Here is a 17446-nt window from a genome sequence, read left to right as displayed (position 1 = left end):
AAGCGACACAAAAGAGACGGAAAATAACACGAAAAAACAGGACTGAGCGTCCACACAGGCACCGCACTACTGATGCCATTATTTAATTATAATGACCAATCACCCCATGCACTCGAACAGCGACACAAAAGAGACGGAAAATAACACGAAAAAACAGGACTGAGCGTCCACACAGGCACCGCACTACTGATGCCATTATTTAATTATAATGACCAATCACCCCATGCACTCGAACAGCGACACAAAAGAGACGGAAAATAACACAAAAAACAGGACTGAGCGTCCACACAGGCACCGCACTACTGATGCCATTATTTAATTATAATGACCAATCACCTCATGCACTCGAAAAGCGACACAAAAGAGACGGAAAATAACACGAAAAAACAGGACTGAGCGTCCACACAGGCACCGCACTACTGATGCCATTATTTAATTATACTGACCAATCACCCCATGCACTCGAACAGCGACACAAAAGAGACGGAAAATAACACGAAAAAACAGGACTGAGCGTCCACACAGGCACCGCACTACTGATGCCATTATTTAATTATAATGACCAATCACCCCATGCACTCGAACAGCGACACAAAAGAGACGGAAAATAACACAAAAAACAGGACTGAGCGTCCACACAGGCACCGCACTACTGATGCCATTATTTAATTATAATGACCAATCACCTCATGCACTCGAAAAGCGACACAAAAGAGACGGAAAATAACACGAAAAAACAGGACTGAGCGTCCACACAGGCACCGCACTACTGATGCCATTATTTAATTATACTGACCAATCACCCCATGCACTCGAACAGCGACACAAAAGAGACGGAAAATAACACGAAAAACAGGACTGAGCGTCCACACAGGCACCGCACTACTGATGCCATTATTTAATTATAATGACCAATCACCCCATGCACTCGAACAGCGACACAAAAGAGACGGAAAATAACACGAAAAACAGGACTGAGCGTCCACACAGGCACCGCACTACTGATGCCATTATTTAATTATAATGACCAATCACCCCATGCACTCGAACAGCGACACAAAAGAGACGGAAAATAACACGAAAAAACAGGACTGAGCGTCCACACAGGCACCGCACTACTGATGCCATTATTTAATTATAATGACCAATCACCCCATGCACTCGAACAGCGACACAAAAGAGACGGAAAATAACACAAAAACAGGACTGAGCGTCCACACAGGCACCGCACTACTGATGCCATTATTTAATTATAATGACCAATCACCTCATGCACTCGAAAAGCGACACAAAAGAGACGGAAAATAACACGAAAAAACAGGACTGAGCGTCCACACAGGCACCGCACTACTGATGCCATTATTTAATTATACTGACCAATCACCCCATGCACTCGAACAGCGACACAAAAGAGACGGAAAATAACACGAAAAACAGGACTGAGCGTCCACACAGGCACCGCACTACTGATGCCATTATTTAATTATAATGACCAATCACCTCATGCACTCGAAAAGCGACACAAAAGAGACGGAAAATAACACGAAAAAACAGGACTGAGCGTCCACACAGGCACCGCACTACTGATGCCATTATTTAATTATAATGACCAATCACCCCATGCACTCGAACAGCGACACAAAAGAGACGGAAAATAACACAAAAACAGGACTGAGCGTCCACACAGGCACCGCACTACTGATGCCATTATTTAATTATAATGACCAATCACCTCATGCACTCGAAAAGCGACACAAAAGAGACGGAAAATAACACGAAAAAACAGGACTGAGCGTCCACACAGGCACCGCACTACTGATGCCATTATTTAATTATACTGACCAATCACCCCATGCACTCGAACAGCGACACAAAAGAGACGGAAAATAACACGAAAAACAGGACTGAGCGTCCACACAGGCACCGCACTACTGATGCCATTATTTAATTATAATGACCAATCACCCCATGCACTCGAACAGCGACACAAAAGAGACGGAAAATAACACGAAAAAACAGGACTGAGCGTCCACACAGGCACCGCACTACTGATGCCATTATTTAATTATAATGACCAATCACCCCATGCACTCGAACAGCGACACAAAAGAGACGGAAAATAACACAAAAACAGGACTGAGCGTCCACACAGGCACCGCACTACTGATGCCATTATTTAATTATAATGACCAATCACCTCATGCACTCGAAAAGCGACACAAAAGAGACGGAAAATAACACGAAAAAACAGGACTGAGCGTCCACACAGGCACCGCACTACTGATGCCATTATTTAATTATACTGACCAATCACCCCATGCACTCGAACAGCGACACAAAAGAGACGGAAAATAACACGAAAAACAGGACTGAGCGTCCACACAGGCACCGCACTACTGATGCCATTATTTAATTATAATGACCAATCACCCCATGCACTCGAACAGCGACACAAAAGAGACGGAAAATAACACGAAAAACAGGACTGAGCGTCCACACAGGCACCGCACTACTGATGCCATTATTTAATTATAATGACCAATCACCTCATGCACTCGAAAAGCGACACAAAAGAGACGGAAAATAACACGAAAAAACAGGACTGAGCGTCCACACAGGCACCGCACTACTGATGCCATTATTTAATTATAATGACCAATCACCCCATGCACTCGAACAGCGACACAAAAGAGACGGAAAATAACACGAAAAACAGGACTGAGCGTCCACACAGGCACCGCACTACTGATGCCATTATTTAATTATAATGACCAATCACCCCATGCACTCGAACAGCGACACAAAAGAGACGGAAAATAACACGAAAAAACAGGACTGAGCGTCCACACAGGCACCGCACTACTGATGCCATTATTTAATTATAATGACCAATCACCCCATGCACTCGAACAGCGACACAAAAGAGACGGAAAATAACACAAAAAACAGGACTGAGCGTCCACACAGGCACCGCACTACTGATGCCATTATTTAATTATAATGACCAATCACCTCATGCACTCGAAAAGCGACACAAAAGAGACGGAAAATAACACGAAAAAACAGGACTGAGCGTCCACACAGGCACCGCACTACTGATGCCATTATTTAATTATACTGACCAATCACCCCATGCACTCGAACAGCGACACAAAAGAGACGGAAAATAACACGAAAAACAGGACTGAGCGTCCACACAGGCACCGCACTACTGATGCCATTATTTAATTATACTGACCAATCACCCCATGCACTCGAACAGCGACACAAAAGAGACGGAAAATAACACGAAAAAACAGGACTGAGCGTCCACACAGGCACCGCACTACTGATGCCATTATTTAATTATAATGACCAATCACCTCATGCACTCGAAAAGCGACACAAAAGAGACGGAAAATAACACGAAAAAACAGGACTGAGCGTCCACACAGGCACCGCACTACTGATGCCATTATTTAATTATAATGACCAATCACCCCATGCACTCGAACAGCGACACAAAAGAGACGGAAAATAACACGAAAAAACAGGACTGAGCGTCCACACAGGCACCGCACTACTGATGCCATTATTTAATTATAATGACCAATCACCCCATGCACTCGAACAGCGACACAAAAGAGACGGAAAATAACACGAAAAAACAGGACTGAGCGTCCACACAGGCACCGCACTACTGATGCCATTATTTAATTATAATGACCAATCACCTCATGCACTCGAAAAGCGACACAAAAGAGACGGAAAATAACACGAAAAAACAGGACTGAGCGTCCACACAGGCACCGCACTACTGATGCCATTATTTAATTATACTGACCAATCACCCCATGCACTCGAACAGCGACACAAAAGAGACGGAAAATAACACGAAAAACAGGACTGAGCGTCCACACAGGCACCGCACTACTGATGCCATTATTTAATTATAATGACCAATCACCCCATGCACTCGAACAGCGACACAAAAGAGACGGAAAATAACACGAAAAAACAGGACTGAGCGTCCACACAGGCACCGCACTACTGATGCCATTATTTAATTATAATGACCAATCACCCCATGCACTCGAACAGCGACACAAAAGAGACGGAAAATAACACGAAAAAAACAGGACTGAGCGTCCACACAGGCACCGCACTCAGATTTTGAATTTAACTTTTTGTCACTAAAACTTGATTTGCAAAAAAAAAAAAACATAAAAATGTCATATTTTCAGAAATTTCCAGGTTGTGCAAAAAATCTTTGACCGAGTCGGTCAAAATATCGGTCGCAAAAATTGTTCAACTTCCTTTTTCGATGCAAAATCAAATTTTCAATCAAAACGTAGTTTAGTGAAATTTTTATAAAGTTCACCGTTTTCAATAAAAAAACAGCTATTTTAAGGTAACTTTTTTGAAAATAGTCGAATTTTCGATTTTTCAAAATTCGGTTAATCCGAAAGTTTTTTAAATGTTCTTATTTTTAACAACTATTTTGCGTTTTGCAACCCCATTTTAGTCAAATTTGAATACACTGAAACCCCGATGGGTTGACACCCTTTATACGCAGAGCTCAAACCTACCAACAAACGTTTGGTTTGATAGTAAGTGTGAGACCCGTGTAAAAAGTGACAGTTCGTCACAGTTCGTTCGGAAATCAATAATTTTTTAATTTCAAAAATCGAAAATGTTAAAATTTGGGAGTTTTAAATTTTGATTTTTTTTGTTTACACATTTTTCAGTTCTGAAATCATTTAATTATACTTAAAGTTCTTAAATTAAATAATTTTGAAATGTTTAGTTGTTAATTTCTAAAATGCCGCCAGAAAATCAGACTTTTTTGGAGTTATAATAAATCAAAACCTGTGTGTAGAATAGTGGTTCGCAAAGCGGCCTCAATTTAGAACTGTCAAAGCAAAACCAATTTGCTGTTTGCAAAATGATGCTACGAAATGGCAAGTATTGTAATCGATCGCGTCGAGCTTTTAAAGTATTCAAAGTCAACTAATCTAAAGAAGAGAGTTGAAATCTCTTTTGGACGCCCATGATACGAACAAAAAAAAGCACGAAGCACTTAAATTATCAGCAAAAACTATAACATCTACAGAACCAAAATGTTTCAAAACAAGTCACTTCAGCAGCAAAAAATAAGTCATGCTTGAGTTTGAACATAGCCTTCTACTCTGTTTATGTTTACAGCTGTAGTGTAGTTGTAGTAGTGGGGAGCATTCGAAAATCACGCTACGCATTCTTTCTTTTCAGCACCCAGGTCAAAACATATCTTGTTGTTTTTTTTTTATTTTAAATTTTTTTTATTCATTTCTTTCAAAAAAAACTATTTTAGAATTATTCAATTAACTTTCCAAATTTAGAATTTTTGTGTTTTTTATTTTAAATTTCAGAATTAAAAAAAAATAGTCTTTGATTTCTTTAATTTTTACACTTTTTGAAAAAAAAACATTAGGTCGATGCAAATATTTTTCAAAGCCATAGTTTCAGCATTTGCATTGAAAAATGTTTTAAAATTCATTTTATACTAGTTCAGTTGTTTTGAAATCATTAATTTAAAAAAAAATGAAAGATTTTACGAAAACAAATTTTTTTGCGAAAAAAAAAACTTAAACATTCTAAATTTTAAAAAATTCTATAGATTTTTAAATCAATTCAAACATGCTTAAAGTGATTCTAGGGTAGGGAAATGCATTTTAAATTGATTTCAGCTGAATGTACCAAAATTTCGATTGAAATTTTGAAGTTTTTTGAAAAAAAAAAAAATTTGCTTCCTGATTTTTCGGGCCAATTTTAAAGTGGGGGGAGACAAAAACATTAAATAAAATTTGTTCCAGCCTTATTAAAGTTAGGAATTTTTAAATGTTGGACTCTCTGAATTTTTGAATTTCAGATTTTTAAATTTCTTTGATAGTCGTGACCCTTTCTTTGACCGTTTCTTGTGCGTTTTTTTTAAATATATTAAGTTCTTTTGTCAAAAAGGTCATACAAGCTATTGTTTTATATGTTTGTAGGAACTATTGAAAAAAAAATGATATGGAGGTTTGCGTTTCTTCCGAGCTGCGTGTCAGTCTTTTAGGAGTCATATTGAAAAAAAAAACCCCGTGATTCGATTGTCCAAAGTAATTTTTTTCCGAGGCCTTCGGATATTTCGAGTTTGGACTGGACTTGACTTAAAAATTAAGGAACAGAAAAATTAAAAATATCAAAATTTTAAAGCTCGTAAATTCAAAGAAAGATATCAAAAATTCAATTATAAATAGAAAATTCAAAAGTGTTAATAAAATAAAATTCAGAGTTTTTAATTTTTCCAAAAAATCTGAAATTAAAAAACAACACCTAAAAGGTAACAAAAAATTAAAAACATTTTTCTAAATAAAAAATAGCAACCTTAAAATCAAAGGTCTTCAAATTTTTGAACACAGTTCGTAAACGATTCTCCGAAATTTTCGCCAAAATTTCACTCAGGGTAATCAAATCACTGAATCTAAAAATAAGATGGCAGAAAAAATGGTGGCACTAGAGTTCAAGAAATAGTAAATGTTTAATTTTTATTTTTTTTTTGTATTTCTGAATTTTAGGAACATTTTTCAAGAGGATAAGGGAAATTCTCCCCGTATACTAAAGAAATTCAAATGACGATATTTCAGAAAGTACAAATTGGACCGTTTGTTTTTCGCTATCTTTATCATTGTTTTAAATTATTTTAATTTCAAATTAAGTACAAGGAATGTAAAGCCTCGTATGATTCGCAGGTTTAAGATTTGGTCCGATTTCCGTACATTTAGCAAATAACCGATTTTGCAATATTTAAACAAGTTATTTAGCAAACTTATTAGAGGAATCTGCTTGCTCTCTTCTCATTGAGCAATGTTTCTTAATTTCAATAAACAACGCATTTTAAAAAGCAGTATTTTAACTAACCAAACAAATTTTGCAAATAAAGGACCACCAAACTTGAATATTACCTCTTCAATTCTTCAAAGTAACTATCCCACGTGAACTTTTGCTGAGAACTTCGAAAAATCAAGTTTGTGTATTAAATTTAGCTCAAAGTCACCCCAGCTTACTGGTGCGCCTCGCCTGGGCCCACCAGCAGAAACACGATTCCTCGACTGAACTCAACGGTGTGTGCGAGGCGGGCCGACCTCCGTGTATTGTAGGTATTTCGTTCGAGAAGAACCTCCACCGCTCAACAACATCACGATGACGACGACGATGGCGAGTTGGTATTGGTGCCCGACCGAACGTTCCCCGGTTTCGAATATGGCGCTGTGCCATGTTATGAACGCGAGCTGACGATGATGAAATTGCTCGCAGAAAAAAATCTCGCAGCTTTTTAGGGGCATTTTTGGTCAAATTTGAGGATTTTCGAAATTTTAGTATTTTTGGAATGCTCGCGGCGAGGACGTTTGGAAAAGTGACACGATTTTGATTTTGGTTAGGTGGCCAAAAAGTGGGCCGGATCGGGTTGAGTCGCATACGGCCGGAATCAGCTGGCCGCGGCCGTTCCGTTTGTAAACAAACCATCCCGATTGGGCTCCTTTCGGCACGGCGGCGGCCAGGATGATTCAAATCGTGTGTGAATGAAAACTTTGCTTAGGTAACGCGCGCCCGAGCAAAGTATAGAGGGAAGGTTTTTTTTCCTCGTCTGCTATCGTCGTCGTACATCGATCCGGGCAGGGTGGTGAGCGAGCGCGTGTGGTTGTGTGGCTTCAACACAGTTGGATGTGTGTGCGGGTCTCGTTGAACCGTCGTCGTCGACGACGACGACGAGCGAAAGGAGCCAGAAGGTAGAAAATAAAATACGTTTCTGCCCCTGCTAAAATGGCGTCGCGATTTGAAATTTGAGGGCAATTGTTGTTCAAAAATTGTGAAAAAATATTTTTTTGAAAAAGTTTACTTTTTGGCATTGCTAGATCATTTGCTACAACTTTGGTAAAAGTGGAAATTTGACATTTTTTGTCTTCAAATCGCTAGTACTAACCTACTTTCAACCCTAACAATTAAAACTTTTACAAAAATCGTCAAACTATTGTAAAAATTACAAAAATATCCATCATTTTCGCTAGCTCTATAAATTTCTGCTGACGCAAAAGCAACACGAACGAGAGAGCGCACACACACTCAACGCTTCGTCGTTCTGCGCTTCACACAAAGCCGTAAATGAAAATTGTTCCCCTCGTAACATCCATTCAGCCTTCGATCCAGAATGTCCGGATTGTCCACTTCGTGAAGACCTTCGAACCATGGCTGATTGTCCCCCCGACTTGAATCTCAAACCCTCGCAAAAGAGGTGAATCACGCGCTCATCCAAGATGGCGGCGTCGACGAGGTCAAGCAAATCGATATCTCGCACAGCTTGCGCGGCGGGCGGAATTCCGGCGAATCCAGGTTGGGCGCGTCCGGTGGCCACTCGAGGCGTTTCGAGGGAGACTTTTGATTGATGGCTTGATAACATTTTTGGCCTTGGTTGAAAATTTTGGACGGGATTTTTTTCCGCTCAAAAGTCGATTTCGTCGCTCCACCGGATGTTCCGGGTTGGTTCCGGAACCGGTCGGGTGAAAACGGTCCCTCAATTTTGCGAGCTTCAAAGTGGTCTAAAATTAACATTATTATTCAAAAAATAATGACCAACGTAAAATTAAATCTTCGAACGGTTAAAAAAGTGACCACTTCCGGTCCAAATCCGCGGAGGCACCGCGGAACCGACAAATTTTCCCCCGGGGTCGCCCTTCATTCCACATCGCAAAACGAGTGCTGCTGCTGCAGTGCGCTGAGTGCTCAGTTGGCCATGTCTCTTGTGTGGTTGTGTGTGTGTTCGCGCGAGAGAAAGAGAGAGAGGGAGAGGGGACGGTTGGGTGGTTCTCCGGAGTCCGGATTCCGGTCATAGAAACCGAAAGTGGTGTCCGTGACTCATCAAGACCACCTCCAAACCAAGACTTCCCAGCAATACACTTACCAACTCCTCCAACGTCTGCTGGTGCTCCTGGCCGGTCCAGTCCAAACGGCGCGGCAAGATCTGCACGGTGGTCATCCCCCAAAAAACGGTCGGTGGGGCAAGGGAATCCAGAAATCGAAAGGGAAAGGAGAAAACGAGACCAAAACAAAAAAACCAGCATAAGTCAATGAACTTTGGATCGCAGCAGGCCCCGCCAGACGTCATCGGAGGCTCGCCGCCGTCTGTGTGTTTCTAGGACAAGGTCAAGGCCACACACGCCAGCAGGTCTGGGTCGTCGAAAACACACCCTGCACCGTTATAACACCACATAACGGTTTCCGATCGCCGCCTTTTTGACAGTTCTCGGAGCACGTGCTTCTTTCTAAACAAAAACAAACATTATTTTGAACCCCCGACGATGACGTCTGACGTTGCGGCGGCGGCGGCGTCTGGTGCTAAAACCGTTCTGGCATTTGTTTACAACCGTCCCAACAACAACAACAGCAAAAACTTACATTTAAATGCTCCAATTCGCGGGCCAAAACCTGGAACAAACGGAATGAAAGTTAGTGCGGTTCGGGGGTCCGCCCACCGGGGAAGCCCCGGCGGATCAGATTTTACCTACCTTGGCCGTTTCCTGCAGGGGTCCGTTGGCCAGGAACTTGGAAATCAGGAAGTAGAGTTCTGCGAACCGAGAAAGAAAACAAGGAGACAAATCTTGAGTCATTTCGCTGCTGCTGCTGCTGGCCGTCGATTTGTACGGTCGCAGATGATGGGTTTATTTTTGCTTGGTGCTGCCGCTACAGCAGAGCGATCTGAGAGCTGAGAGCCGTGAGAGGAGGGGGAACTCAGTCCACGGGGTTCTCACTGGGACGGAGTGGATTTCTCAGGGCACGGCAGGGGCGAAGTTTGAAAAGTTTGACTTAAAGTTTTTGCCATTCCAAATAATGTTTAGTAAAGGTTTGTATTTGAACAATTTTGATGATAATAATTAGGAATAGATTGTAAAACTTTTAACTCATACTGTTATGAAGAAACGGCCTCACTAAAACTAACAGAGTCGAAAAGTAATACTTTTCGATACAACATCTGAAAAAAATACTTTTTGCAATTCCGTCGTGAAACTACTCACTTTTCCTGTCATTCTTGAACGACGAAATAGCCTACTTTTCTGTACCAAAAATAACAGAATCGAATAGCAACACTTTTCAAAATAAATGCTGAAAAGTTCTACTTTTCAGCACTCAAATGGGTGCTGAAAAGTTGAACTTTTTAGCACTTGTTTCGGAAAGTAACACTTTTCAACTTTTTTTTTATTTAAACGATTTATTGGCAAAACACATGAAAATTTGACTTAGAATTTCACTCAGTGTGTGTTTTTTGGAATTGCGAAAAATGTTGTATGGAACTCGTTGCAAAACTTGATTTTTTCAGCACTCTTCGTATTTATCCAACTCGGTGAACCTCGTTGGATAAATGTACGACTCGTGCTGAAAAAATCCTCTTTTTGCAACTTGTTGCATAAACTACTATTTCAAAACTCAAAAAGTGCTATTAAGTTGGAATTTTCAGCATTTTTTTTTTTTTTTGAAAGTAATACACTTTTCAAAATAACTTTGTCTTAAACTATGGATTGACTTAAAACATCGTCGGTTGCCTTAAAAATCTTACTCAAATAGTATTTGTATTTTTTGGTATTGCAAAAAAATTTGCTTGCAACTAGCTTGCAAAAAATGTTTTTTTTTTCAGTACTCTTGTGGCAGCAGTACTTGTGGCATAACTACGATTCGAAAGCTTTTACATCATGTCCTTTTTATTAATTTAAGATAAATTTGGTTTCATCAAAACAATCTGGAATAATCGAACAATATATTTTTTTGTAAGTTTGTGAGGTGACGTCTTCCATCATTGCCAAAATTTTTCGTTAGACGATATAAATTTTGTTTCGTTTACAATATTTTCTTAAGATTATTTCTATAAATTGTGTAGAATAGTATTCTGCACGTGTTGATACTTTCTGATACCGATTTTCCTCATCGTTTTATAGTTATGAAAATCATTATAAATCCCGGTGACGAATATCCATTTGTAGGTTAAAATTACATTAAATAAATAAACAACATAATGAATCAATTGTTATCAAACAGTCAATGATTGTTTCATAAAATTATATAACTCTGAGATACACTTGATTTAAACCAAAAAAATTAGCTTAAAATTTCAAAAAACTACAGTTATCAAAATCGCACAATTCTTTAATCTAATCTAACACAAACGCAGCCAGTCCGATGAAAGCATGCTGGAAAGTCTTGTGATTAGATTACGTCCCAAGCACTTTTCTTGTCAATATTAATAATTGCAATACATCCGAGATCACCCGAAAATGTAATACAAAAATTAAAGCGGCCAGCCCTACTGCGTTGTGTTTACCGCAGAGAGGATTCTGTGAACGGATCACATTCCACAGAATCTACAGGGGAGGAAGGATGCGTGGACATACCGTACCAAACGCTCCGGATCAGTTAGGTGTGGTGTGTTAGTGTAAATTTGGCAGATAATTATATTTTTAGGGGGAAGTGAAATTGGTAAAAATGGGATTAAGGAATGGGAAACCCAAGTAACATTTTTTCCCAGGAGTTCTACAAGAGCTCTTCAAGATAGCTACAGCATAGCAGTTTGCCGCGGTTCTTCAGGAGTTTGGAAGAGTACTTGAAGAGAAATTTATCCTACGGTGGTCCAAACTGCTATGCTGTAGCTATCTTGAGGAGCTCTTGTAGAACTCCTGGGAAAAAATATTACTTGGGAAGTGAGGAAGGGGTAGGAGGGCTTTTGAATTTATAGTATAATAATATAAGGGAATATAATCATTTAGCAAATAATGATGGAAAGCTCTCACCAAGAATCAGCAAATCTTAAAATCATCGAAAGACACAGCCAGATTGTGTCCCAATCTGCAGCTCCTAAGTTCTTAGGAGCCGCCAATCTGGCCGCATCAAATCAGCCAAGATTTCCTCGTCATCTGCGCGATTGAGGCTCTATCCAAGGTCAGCGACGTCTTCCCGGACATGCAGCAACGCAACGCGAATCTCGGATATCTTCACCATCTCCACCTTGTCCACTGCCACTCACAAGTTCGTCTAGAACTAGCCGATAAGAATTTGACGGAAATCCTCAGAGGACGAAAAAACGCGGGACGAAAAATCCTCATCAAAATCGCACAATTCTTTAAAAAAAATTAGTTTATCTTGCGATTTTTCGATTGATTAATCTACCAACTGTTTTAATGATTAATTTACGATTTGCAGGGGAAAAAAATCTTTTATGAATTGTATGATTTTCACTTATGATTTTTTTTGTTATTGTCTGGTGTGCCACAGTTGTGGAAGGTATTGTACCTTCTCCCAATTACAAAAAAAAAACAAATCAGAGAACTGCCTAAACAAGGCTTGAGATTTTTCATCTCCATGCTCTTCAATTTTCCAAACTCAAAATCAGTAAAACTTTGTTTTAAGAGTCTTATGTAAATTAATACTATTAAGCAGGAAAAAAACAACCAGGACGTTTTATTCATTAAAAAATAAACTTCTAAATTTGTCAAACTTGAGTGAAACGGATTACAGTCCAGACTCAATTTTCCGAAGATTATCTGAAAAAATTCACTACGGATAATCAAATCATATTTTTTTCGTTGTCTTATTTTTGATTCTCGAGCTTACGTATGGCCTCTAAACTACTCTAAAGTGATTTAACATTTTTGGCGGCCAATATGGCAGTGACGAAATATTGAAAAAATACATTTTATTATTGAATAGGCAATAAACTTTTAAAATTTGACTAAAATTTAAAACAAAATCATTTTTTAGGGTGATCCAGCCACACATTGGTGATGTAGAAACCTCTGAACTGGGCCCTCGTCCTGTCACGCCCGTCAGAAATCTTGTCGTACATTATAACTAGTACCAGATCTGCCAATGAATTAGTAAAATTAGTAAAAAATTTAAAACCAATTCAAATTTGATATTTTAAACAAGAAAAAAAATAAAACGAAAAAAAAATAAAACGAAAAAAAAACATTTTTTTTCGTGATTCGATTATCCAAAGTTTCAAACAAACCTTCGGAAAATCGAACTTTCGGATAATCGAGTCTGGAGTGTACAAAGTTTAAAATAATTTTGCAAATATTCTTCACTGTGTTTGCCTCCTTCTTAAAAAAAAACAAAGCTCTATAAGGCCGCTGCACAGTGGTCCAGATCGCAAAATTAAGTGGAAAATGGATTTTTCGAAAAATGGTTAAGTTTTGGAGCTTTGGTGTCTTCAGAAGAGTTGTTGCAAATAGAAAGGGGCAACTTTTGGTTTGGTTGAAAATTAGGGTGGTTCACGATTAGGGTGATTTTGGAAATCTAACTTTACAGGAATATTTTTGGGATTTTTGTCTTCTAGAAAGTTGTTGGGCTTGCCATTTCAAGCAACTTTGTCGAAGACACAAAATTTTATCTCGTAATCTACGCCTTCTATGACCAAATTTATAGAAAGCATCTGAGCAAACCTTCAAAAATCAGTTTTTTGAACGTGGCAATTCAGGGTTAAGTTTTAGAGAAAAGCGATGTTCTGAGCACTTTTAGAGCTCTAAAAAACGAACATTTTTATTTGTTGACATGCCAATTTGGACTTAAGGGTCAAAAGTTACAGCCATTTTAAGGTAAAAAAGATGCAAATTTAAAACTTAAATATCTCGAAATGGCGCAAGCCAAATTTTAAGCACTAGGTTGCATTTGAAAGAGGAGATCTAGCACTACAAACGCTGAAAAAATCTCAGAGGTGTTTTTCTTTAAACTCGAGATATCTTCATTTGAAAAAGTCTAATTTTCAAGGGAAAATCATATGGGACCACCCTAACGAAATTCGAAAAATGTCCAAATATATGTTTTTCCATGTAATTTTGCCCGCTGAATCCGAATCTGCCCTCAGAATTGAGCCAAAGTATCGAAAAATCGAGTTTTGGTCATTTTTTGGGTTTCCATGTAAAATTATCATTTATGACCAAATTATGACCAAAACTCGATTTTTCGATACTTTGGCTCAATTCTGAGGGCAGATTCGGATTCAGCGGGCAAAATTACATGGAAAACATATATTTGGACATTTTTCGAATTTCGTTAGGGTGGTCCCATATGATTTTCCCTTGAAAATTAGACTTTTTCAAATGAAGATATCTCGAGTTTAAAGAAAAACACCTCTGAGATTTTTTCAGCGTTTGTAGTGCTAGATCTCCTCTTTCAAATGCAACCTAGTGCTTAAAATTTGGCTTGCGCCATTTTGAGATATTTAAGTTTTAAATTTGCATCTTTTTTACCTTAAAATGGCTGTAACTTTTGACCCTTAAGTCCAAATTGGCATGTCAACAAATAAAAATGTTCGTTTTTTAGAGCTCTAAAAGTGCTCAGAACATCGCTTTTCTCTAAAACTTAACCCTGAATTGCCACGTTCAAAAAACTGATTTTTGAAGGTTTGCTCAGATGCTTTCTATAAATTTGGTCATAGAAGGCGTAGATTACGAGATAAAATTTTGGTGTCTTCGACAAAGTTGCTTGAAATGGCAAGCCCAACAACTTTCTAGAAGACAAAAAATTCCCAAAAATATTCCTGTAAAGTTAGATTTCCAAAATCACCCTAATCGTGAACCACCCTAATTTTCAACCAAACCAAAAGTTGCCCCTTTCTATTTGCAACAACTCTTCTGAAGACACCAAAGCTCCAAAACTTAACCATTTTTCGAAAAATCCATTTTCCACTTAATTTTGCGATCTGGACCACTGTGCGCTGCAAATATTGGAAAATTGGTTTATTGCACCTTTAAAAAAAAAAAACTCCAGAATTATTCAAAGAATTTTTAATTGGGTGAAATTTTTTGATTACTCTCAAATTTCATCAACATCTTGTAAAAAAATTGATTTTGTTGTATATACCTAGTTGTACACATAGTCAAAAAAAAAATGCTTGCAAATTGATGTTATAAAACAATGCAAAAGGTTTGGAAACGAATAAAATGCTAGCAGTCGGGGAACAGCATCTAATTCCAGCCTGCCTCTAGTGTTGGCAGGTCAGAACTTTGACATTCAATTAAAGCTAATTAAAAATGTTTTCAACTGAACTCTAGTGATCAATAGCTCAATAAGAAGTGAGCAAGCAAGTTTCTATCAACAGTTTTGCAAAATTAGTTGTATAAATAGTGAAAATCAGCAAATTGGATGGAGTTAGGAGCGAGTGCTTAACCTGCCAAACATACGAGAATGTCCCTATCTGCAACAGATAAAATTGAGTTTTCATATGGAGTTTTGAAAATTATTTTGCTAAAATGGCTGTATCTTGGCACCTACCTACAAAATGATGCTATTGTTTTTGGTGCCAACAATTTTTTGATAAATTTTTGAGAGAAATTCGTAAAAAAATTAGGCAAAAAATGTACTTTTTCCAACGTTTACATGCTGCTAGCCAATGAATAATGACGACTTGGATCAATATAAATACAGAAAATGATTGGTAGGACCTCTAACCTTCATTTGAAGTGAAATACGGAACAATTTGAACGCATTTTTAAGATTTTAGAACAAAATATGATATTTTTTTATGAAAGCAGACCATTTTTCAGGAAATTTAAGTAATCCATTGAATTCAAATTTACAGGTTAAAATGAGTTAAATTAAACTAAAATTTGAATAATTTGAATTAAAATTCAAAGTAGCTTCTTGTTGTTTTGCTGCCAATTTGGGTATGATCAGACCAGAAAACAGCAGATTTGCAATAGAATTTTAAAAATAATATAAATAAAGCATTATATCGCATTTCTCGCCTACTTTCTCAAAAGGCGCTTCGATTGTTATGAAAAAGTAATTAACTCTATATTAAGGCTTTTTAATTTAACGTGTATATGCCAATATGCATTTATTAAGTGGAATGGAATAACATGGTCTCCCTAACATGGCGAATTTGTTCCTAAAACCACTTTTTAAAGCAATCTTTCGTATTTTTAAGCATAAATTTTAAACTATTTTATTTTAACAAGTACTCATACCAATAATGTATTTACTGGGCTCATTTTTTTTAAGTTTGACATTCCACTAATAATTAAAAAAAATCTACTTCATTGGCGAAAAAAAAAATTAAATGTTGTATCTCGTAATTTTATTCGGTAGCAAAACCCTGTTTAGGTAGACTTTACCTACTAATAAAATTTGCAATGGCTTTGAGATTTGTCCAATTTTTAAATAAAATTGTATTTTTTCACATTTAACACCAAAACAAAAATAAACCTCAGCTTTCAAATTCGATTCAAAAGATTCTTGACTAGTTGCACTTACCTGGAACCAGAATGTTCCTGCTCGGCCCACCTTGCTCCTCCATTCTAACAATGTTTGTATCCATGTTTAGGTGCGAAAATCTATTAAAAACTGCATTTTCCACGAAATAATCACTGTTCCACTTGTGCTAAGTTATTTCACTTCCGACATAAGAACTCTGCCAAAATTCAAGTCACGGTTCTCAGTTGCTCAGCCGACTCAAATGGCCACTCACTCCCACACTGACGCAATCACTCGCGAGCGCACGCACTCTCACCGCTCACTTTGTCGCTGGTGAGTGGTCGACCAATCGTTCCACTCTTTTGTCTTTGCCTTTTTTTTTGGCTCTTCCCAGCCAAGCGAACCAAAAGTTTTCCGCACTTTTCACGACCACCCGCCGCCGTAATCCATGTTGCACGACCGGACGCGCCCTCGGGACACCTTCGCGCACGGTTTGTAATCGATTCCGGAACACTTGGAGCGGGTTTTGCACGGAAAAGAACGATTTTTCGCGGAGCACGATCTGCACTGACTGGTGGTTTGCTTTCTTGTGAACGGTCGGGTGCTGGTGTGCGTGTGTCGAGTTCGAGTTCGAGTTGCGCGCGCCACCATGCGGTCAAACTGAGAACCAAAATGGGTTGTGTCTATGCTGGGTTAATCGAGAAATTAAAAGTGAGAGTGTGTGCAACATGGAGTTAAACTTTCTGTGAAGTTTTCCATGGCACATCTACGTGCGCATGTATTGCGTGTACTTACACGAAAAAGATTGGGGTTAAATTTTGTACCCGCCAGCAAAACAAATGGGGTGCTAGGGAAGAGCCAAGGTTGTAAAAGTGTGGTGGTGCACCAAAAAAGTCGCGTACACGGTTAAAGCGGTGTATGCACATCGGAAGGAACCGGTCAAGAAAAATTTCAAATGGGCAGCAGCAGCAGCGAAAGCAAGCCAGAGAGGGTGAAGAAAAGCCCCAAGAAAACGCTCCCTCTCCTTTGTTCTGCTGATCGTAAAGCTGTTTCTTGACCCCTTTCCTTCCGATCTCCATACACTCAACCCCCGGTGGTTGGTCACTTTTTCGTTTGACACTTTTTTAGTTTGTACCCCGTTGGTTGGTCAAAGTCAAACTAAAAAGTGACGAACTGTCACTTTTTACACGGCGCTCACGCACACTATAAAACA

The 17446-nt window shown here is 38.6% G+C and overlaps 1 protein-coding gene across 2 annotated transcripts in view; it reads right to left on the bottom strand.

Annotated features, from left to right (window-relative positions):
- The window catches only part of LOC6054337 (PH-interacting protein), a 31686-nt gene extending 14854 nt beyond the window's left edge, over positions 1-16832 (bottom strand). For both annotated transcript variants that reach the window (XM_038258934.1, XM_038258935.1), the window contains exons 1-4: positions 16294-16832; positions 9561-9619; positions 9451-9480; positions 8957-9016 (exon numbers count right to left, since the gene is read on the bottom strand). In XM_038258934.1, coding sequence (XP_038114862.1) covers positions 8957-9016; positions 9451-9480; positions 9561-9619; positions 16294-16357 — 213 coding nt within the window. In that variant the 5' untranslated portion in view covers positions 16358-16832. The remainder of the gene's footprint in view (positions 1-8956; positions 9017-9450; positions 9481-9560; positions 9620-16293) is intronic.
- Positions 16833-17446: the final 614 nt, after the last annotated feature.

Source organism: Culex quinquefasciatus, chromosome 3, assembly GCF_015732765.1.
Source record: "Culex quinquefasciatus strain JHB chromosome 3, VPISU_Cqui_1.0_pri_paternal, whole genome shotgun sequence".
NCBI lineage: Eukaryota > Metazoa > Arthropoda > Insecta > Diptera > Culicidae > Culex > Culex quinquefasciatus.
This window is presented reverse-complemented; position numbering and strand designations above follow the sequence as displayed.